Below are 7,881 nucleotides of genomic sequence, written 5' to 3'. Positions count from 1 at the left end.
AACAGCGTAGGTATCATTATCCCATTAACTAACCTGAGTCACTCCCTAAAATGTAAGTAAACATACCTAACTGAACTTATCTGCCTAATAGCATTCACATGGCAGCACAGCTGCAGGTATGACTGCCTTTAAATCCCCTAATCCATTGTCGTTCCAAATGCTACATTAGACAGCACAATTGCATTACTTCCCTTTAAGTCCCCCAATTCATTCCCCTTGCAAATCCTACGTCAGGTAGCTCCACACAAAAGTACAGATCTAAAATTGTTTTTAGATTTGCTATTGCTTGTCAATTCTGAAATTGTTTTTAACTGATGTTGCCATTTTATTGACGATGATGGAACAGAAACGATGGGAAAGTGTTTATGTAATTATCTCTAATTATAGTGATTAGATGTGTCGCGTGCGCGTGCACACAGAGACACACATATATATAGTTGTGCAATACTGACGTCCACCTTAATCAGCTAGATAATGCCAAGAGGAGAAGGTATAAGCAACCACTGCCATCTGTTTCTGTCTTTGCATCACCTGATCATTTGTCTTGTTGACACAGTTGCACCAATAAATTACTATGATCAAGAAATAAGAACAACATAAAAAACTGGCCTTCTCAACAATTAATACTCTCATAAAAATATTGGTAGCCGAAAAACCCTAAAGCAAGATATGGGTTCTGAAGTTGAGCAAAAGCTTCCTGTCCTAGATTTCTCCAAGGAAGCTCTGAAGCCAGGGACCAACTCATGGCTCTTGGCATGCAAAGATGTTCAACAAGCACTTGAAGAGTTCGGATGTTTTGTAGTGTTGTATGACAAAATCTCCGATGAATTTCGCAATGCTTTACTGCGTTCCCTTGAAGAACTATTTGATCTCCCTACCGAGACCAAAATGACAAACAAATATGAAAAACCATTAAATGGCTATGTGGGACAAATTCCCAAACTCCCTCTCCATGAAAGCTTGGGCATCGACAATGCAACCAATTTTGAGGAGACTCAAAAATTCACAAAGCTCATGTGGCCTGCTGGAAATGATAAATTCTGGTAATTAATTTTTTTATTTTTGCTTTTCTGAGATCACCTTTCTTATCTTTCTACAATATAAATTGTGGGAAAATGAATTTCCAGACACCCTTTTTCCTTACTCACCCATAGTTGTGTGGAAATCATTTTCCAACAGAGGTGATTGTACAAGAATTTCAAATTTTGAATCGATGATGTAAGACTTATCCAATCTTATCAATTCAATGATTTTTTTTCTTTTCAATAAATCATGAAATCGTTTACAATGGTCCTAACTTTTTTTTGGCGGTTATAATTAAGTGAAGCAGCATATGCGTTTGCAAAAGTGGCGGAGGAGTTGGATCAAATGGTTGTTAGAATGATATTTGAGAGCTATGTGTTGTGCGGAAGCGTCAACCAAGTGTGAGTGAAAAATAAACCACAATAACTGACAAAAGATAAATGGAACAATACCAACAAGAACACCAAGATTTATACTGATTCGGCAATGCCTACATCCAGTTTGGAGACGACGGAGTATTCCACTATAATCAATGAGAACATACAATAGTGTTTATCACTCAATTTCCCAAAGACCCGAATAACCCAAACTCTCACACTTACAATAGGAAGAGAAAACCAAAAATACAAAGCAAGACAATTTGAGAAAATTCTTCTCTATGCCAAATGGCTTCTTGCAATTTTTCTTTCTTCCTTGTTTCCTTGACGTTGTGTTTGAGTTATGCCTACACCTCCTTTTATAGGCCAAAGGCCTCTCATCAAGTCAAAAGAATTAGGCATAAGTGCATCCATTCTTTGACCACAAATTAGGCATAAGAGCATCCATTTTATTTCCCACATGTAGCATGCCAACCATCAATTTTGACCACAAAAGTAGCCAACAACATTTGTTGGTTTTAGACTACTTTCTACTTTGTTTGAGCCAACAATCAACAACCTCCACCTTGGCGCAAACCCTCTAAGTAGAACTTCCAATAGTCGTCTCCCACTCCCCCATGGGGCAATCAACAAATTTTACAAATGCCAATCAAGTCTAAGCAGTGCTTAAACTTGAGCAACGAAACTGGCTTTGTTAACATATCCGCAGGATTGTCAGCGGTCCCAATCTTCTGAAGAAGAATATCTCCCTCGTCAATAATCTCATGAACAAAATGGAACCTCACGTCAATGTGTTTCGTACGTGCATGATGAACTTGATTCTTTGCTAAATGAATAGCACTCTGACTGTCGCAATGAACATCCACATGGTCTTGTTGAACCCCTAAGTCATCAAGCAACCCTTGAAGCCAGATGGCTTCCTTTATAGCTTCTGTTACAGCCATGTATTCTGCCTCAGTAGTTGACAGAGCAATTGTAGATTGCAGAGTCGACCTCCAACTTACTGGACCTCCAGCAATAGTGAATACAAAACCTGTAGTGGATCTACGCTTGTCCAAATCACCTGCGTAATCAGAATCCACATATCCAACAACACATTGACCAGTAATTTTATCCTGCTGGAACAATAAACCAACATCCACAGTACCCAGAATATACCGTAGAATCCATTTCACAGCTTCCCAATGCCCTTTTCCTGGATTATGCATATATCTACTAACAATACTAACAGCTTGTGAAATATCAGGCCTAGTACACACCATAGCATACATCAAACTACCAACAACATTTGCATAAGGAATTTGAGCCATGTACTGACTCTCTTCAATAGTTTTAGGAGACATAGAAGCACTAAGTTTGAAATGAGGGGCAAGAGGTGTACTAACCGGTTTTGAATTTTCATTCATCCTGAAACGTTGTAGTACCTTCTTCAAATACTGCTTCTGACACAGACTAATCTTGCCCTTCGGTCTATCTCTTTCAATTTCCATACCTAGTATCTTCCGAGCTTCTCCCAAGTCCTTCATCTCAAATTCATTACTCAGTTGAGTCTTCAACCTTTCAATCTCCACTTTGCTCTTACATGCTATAAGCATATCATCAACATATAAAAGCAGATAAATGAAGGTTCCATCTTGTAGTTTGCGAAAGTATACACAATGGTCATAGTGACTTCTTGTGTACTTTTGCCCGATCATAAATCGATCAAATCGCTTGTACCATTGTCTTGGAGACTGCTTCAAGCCATACAATGATTTTTCCAATTTGCAAACCCAATTTTCCTTTCCAGCAACCTTAAAACCTTCTGGCTGAGACATATAAATCTCTTCCTCCAAATCACCATGTAAGAACGCAGTCTTGACATCAAGTTGGGCCAACTCAAGATCAAACTGCACAACCAAAGCCAACAGAATACGAATAGAAGAATGTTTTACTACAGGAGAAAATACCTCATTGTAGTCAATGCCTTCTTTCTGAGCATAGCCTTTAGCTACCAATCTGGCTTTGAATCTTACATTGTCTTTTCCCAAAGATTCCATCTTTTTGGCATACACCCATTTGCAACCAATTTCTTTCTTCCCCTTTGGTAACTGAACCAGCTTCCAAGTCTTATTTTTATGAAGAGATTTCATCTCCTCATCCATAGATTTCTTCCACAACTCGTACTCTGAGCTCATGACAGCTTCTTTGTAGGTGGATGGAATATCATCTTCAATAACGGGAAGTGCATATGCCACAATATCAGTAAATCGAGCAGGCTTTCGAATTTCCCTTCTCAATCTTCTGGTTGCAATATAGTCTTGTTGCTGTGGAGGCTCTTGGGTAGGTGCCTCCTCTTCATCATCCTCGTCCTCATCATCATGATTAACTGTAGGACTAGTGTCTGTAACATCAGACCTTACTGGAACAACTGGAGTCTTCAGTAACTCCACCTGCTTTGAGCTACTCATGGTCTCGGTCGTTTCAGTTTCACCTTCATGCTTGTTCTGATTAACCATAGCAGCCTCATCAAAGGTCACATCTCTGCTTACAACAAATTTCTTCTCATCTGGACACCAGAGTCGGTATCCCTTCACGCCAGTGCTAAAGCCCATAAATAGAGCTTTCTTTGCTCTTGGATCCAACTTGCTTTCTCTGACATGATAGTAAGCAGGACAACCAAATATGTGTAAGAACTTGTAATCAGTACAAGGTTTACCAGACCATACCTCCATGGGCGTTTTTCCCTCATTCGCAACAGCTGGCAATCGATTAATGAGATGGCTTGCATAAGTAATTGCCTCAGCCCAAAACGCCTTGCCTAATCCAGCATTAGACAACATACACCGAACTTTCTCAAGCAAAGTACGGTTCATGCGCTCCGCCACCCCATTCTGTTGCGGTGTCTCCCTAACCGTGAAGTGCCTCACAATACCCTCATCTTGACAAACTTTCAAGAAAGGATCAGACTTATATTCACCCCCATTGTCTGATCTGAGAGTCTTGATCTTTCGACCGCTTTGCGTTTCAATCATCTTTTTCCACTTCAGGAATATCTTCAAGACTTCATCTTTACGCTTCATGGTGTACACCCATATTCTTCTAGAGAAGTCATCAACAAAGGAGACAAAATAATGGCTACCTCCCCAAGATGCATTCTTGGAAGGTCCCCAAACATCAGTGTGAACATAATCAAGAATGCCTTTAGTGTGGTGAATAGCAGTGCCAAATTTTACTCTAGTTTGCTTACCCAACACACAATGCTCACAGAATTCCAATTTGCATGCCTTTGCACCTTTCAACAAGCCTTGCTTCACCAATCCTTGCAACGCTTTTTCACCAGCATGCCCAAGACGCATATGCCATAACCTTGTGGTGTCTGTGCTATCTGCGTCAACAGCTTCGGTGACAGCTGCTTCACCAATAACTGTACTCCCCTTCAAGAAATACAAGTTATTTCGTCTTGTACCTTTCATCACCACCAGTGCCCCGTAAACAGCTTTAAGAACTCCACCCTTCATGGTGATCTTGAGACCCTTGGATTCCAATGCACCCAGTGAGATAAGATTTTTCTTCATATCCGGTACATACCGAACATCACTTAATTCTCTGACTGTTCCATCATGCATCTTCAAACAGATTTTGCCTATCCCTTGGGTTTTGCAGGCATTATCATTACCCATCAAAACAACTCCACCATCCAGCTCCTCGAAGCTAGAAAACCATTCTCGAATGGGACACATATGATAGGTGCAACCTGAATCCAAAATCCACTCCTTGGAGTGACCATCAGCAGATGAACTAGCCAAAGCAAACTCGAAATCATCATCTCCAGATTTTGCAATATTTGCTTCAGAACCCGCTTTCTCCTTCTCTTTGTTCTTCAATTTGGGGCAGTCTTTCTTCCAATGACCCTTTTGGCGGCAAAAGGCACATTCATCTTTAGCAGGAAACTTCCCTCGTGACTTTGAACGAGATTTTCCCCGCTTCACATATTTTCTTTCCACTGTTCGACCCCTTGCAACAAGTGCCTCGGTTTGTGAATTGTGAGTCTTTAGTTCCTTCTTTCGACACTCATGATTCACCAATGCCGCAGACACCTCATCAAGTTTCACCTCGGATTTTCCATACAACAAAGTAGTTGTCAAATGATCATAATCATCAGGCAATGAATTTAACAAACATAGTGCCTTATCCTCGTCAGGAATTTTCACATCAAGGTTTGCTAAATCAGCAAGTATTTTATTATAATCATTGAGGTGTTCATGCATAGAAATACCTGGACTATACTGAAATCGGAAGAGTCGCTTCTTCAAGAAGAGCCAATTTTCTGCGCTCTTGGTCATATACTTCTCCTCCAATTTTGTCCATAACTCCTTAGCAGAAGTTTCCTTCATATACGGGTATTTCAACTCCTTATCAAGGAACAATCGAATAGCAGCACAAGCATGAAGATTAATTCGTGTCCACTGCTTGTCATCAATATCTTCTGGTTTATCTTCCAGAACCATATCCAACTCTTGTTGATACAACACATCCATAACTTCACATTGCCACATACCAAAATTATTAGAGCCATTGAATTTATCAACCTCTAACCTTGTAGTAGCAATTTGATGTCTATTGGATGTAGATGCCGACGAAGACGATGCCGACTCCTTCCCCTTCACAGATTCATCTTTATCTCCAGCCATCTACTCGGCACTATTCACGGGACTGTAGCGCCAACAAATTTTTCACTCCCACGAGAACGCCTAGTCGAAAAACTAGGCTCTGATACCACTTGTTGTGCGGAAGCGTCAACCAAGTGTGAGTGAAAAATAAACCACAATAACTGACAAAAGATAAATGGAACAATACCAACAAGAACACCAAGATTTATACTGGTTCGGCAATGCCTACATCCAGTTTGGAGACGACGGAGTATTCCACTATAATCAATGAGAACATACAATAGTGTTTATCACTCAATTTCCCAAAGACCCGAATAACCCAAACTCTCACACTTACAATAGGAAGAGAAAACCAAAAATACAAAGCAAGACAATTTGAGAAAATTCTTCTCTATGCCAAATGGCTTCTTGCTATTTTTCTTTCTTCCTTGTTTCCTTGATGTTGTGTTTGAGTTATGCCTACACCTCCTTTTATAGGCCAAAGGCCTCTCATCAAGTCAAAAGAATTAGGCATAAGTGCATCCATTCTTTGACCACAAATTAGGCATAAGAGCATCCATTTTATTTCCCACATGTAGCATGCCAACCATCAATTTTGACCACAAAAGTAGCCAACAACATTTGTTGGTTTTAGACTACTTTCTACTTTGTTTGAGCCAACAATCAACACTATGGTGTGGAGAAGTATTATGACTCATATGTTGGATCGATCTCTTACCTTCTTCGAATCTTGCAAAATAGATCACCTAAAGAAAATGAGCACAATCTTGGCTTCGTCGCTCATACTGACAAGAGCTTCACAACCGTACTTTATCAGAATAATCAAGTCAATGCTCTGGAGGTTGAAACAAGGAACCACGAATGGATTAAAGTTGAGTTTCCACCTTCATCCTTCATAGTCATGGCGGGTGATGCCCTAATGGTAGGTCACTAAGTATACTGACGAAAAAACACATCAAATATCAAGCACCTAATCTTAACGGATGCTATCTTAACGGATGCTTAATTTCTGGAATTAAGATATTTTAATGTATTATTGTTTATATGTTATTAAGATTATCCTTAACTCTTAATTCGTAGAAGATATACAAATTTACATTTATGGTTTGGTATGTTGATTAGGCATGGAGCAATGACAGGATATTATCTCCTAATCATCGAGTTATTATGAGTGGGAATGAAACAAGGTACTCATTGGCACAATTTGCATTTAGCGATGGCGAGATACATGTACCTGAAGAGCTTGGTAATGAAGAATGCCCATTACGCTACAAGTCATTTGATCATCCTGGACTACTACGTTTCTTTCGCTCTCAAGATGGTTATATTTCAAACAGTGCTATAAAAGCCTACTGTGGTGTTTGAACTGAACCTTGCAGCTAAGAAGTACATTGCTAGCTGTGGGTGTATTGTGTGTTTTCAAGGCTTGGTTTGCTGGATTGTCTAATAGTACTGTTGTCATTTTTTTTTATTTTTTTTTATTTTTATTGCTGTGCGTGGCTCTGTTTCTTATTTGTTTTCTTCATATTGATATGAAAATCAATATTGGTATTTCCTATGAGCAAGCTAATTATATGTGTGCAAAAAGTATTTTTCTTAATTATCATCAACATGATACATTTGCGACATTGCCAAACATTGACAAAAGAAATACTGTTACAGTGAGAGACGGACATTTAGTTTTTTTTCTTGTTAAATCAAACTCAGAGCTTGTTAATCGTTACTAGTAATTCACAATTGTGAACTAAATAAAGAGAGGAGGATATATATACAAAGGACCAGAACAAGAGTCCTTATGAAACAATCTGATGACCGGAACAAACTGGAAG

General features: G+C 39.3%; 1 protein-coding gene across 1 annotated transcript; it reads left to right on the top strand.

The window, feature by feature from the left end:
- Positions 1-589: 589 nt before the first annotated feature.
- LOC137749333 (putative 2-oxoglutarate-dependent dioxygenase AOP1.2) lies at positions 590-7,609 on the top strand. Its single transcript, XM_088689955.1, has 5 exons — positions 590-1,043; positions 1,323-1,398; positions 2,767-2,775; positions 6,735-6,974; positions 7,175-7,609. The coding sequence occupies exons 1-5, from the start codon at positions 670-672 to the stop codon at positions 7,415-7,417; spliced, it is 942 nt and encodes a 313-aa protein (XP_088546081.1). The 5' UTR covers positions 590-669; the 3' UTR covers positions 7,418-7,609.
- Positions 7,610-7,881: the final 272 nt, after the last annotated feature.

Source organism: Pyrus communis, chromosome 17 (assembly GCF_041283825.1).
Source record: "Pyrus communis isolate YQ-2024b chromosome 17, ASM4128382v1, whole genome shotgun sequence".
Lineage (NCBI taxonomy): Eukaryota > Viridiplantae > Streptophyta > Magnoliopsida > Rosales > Rosaceae > Pyrus > Pyrus communis.
The sequence above is the reverse complement of the archived record's forward strand: the minus strand, read 5'-3'. Positions and strand labels throughout refer to the sequence as shown.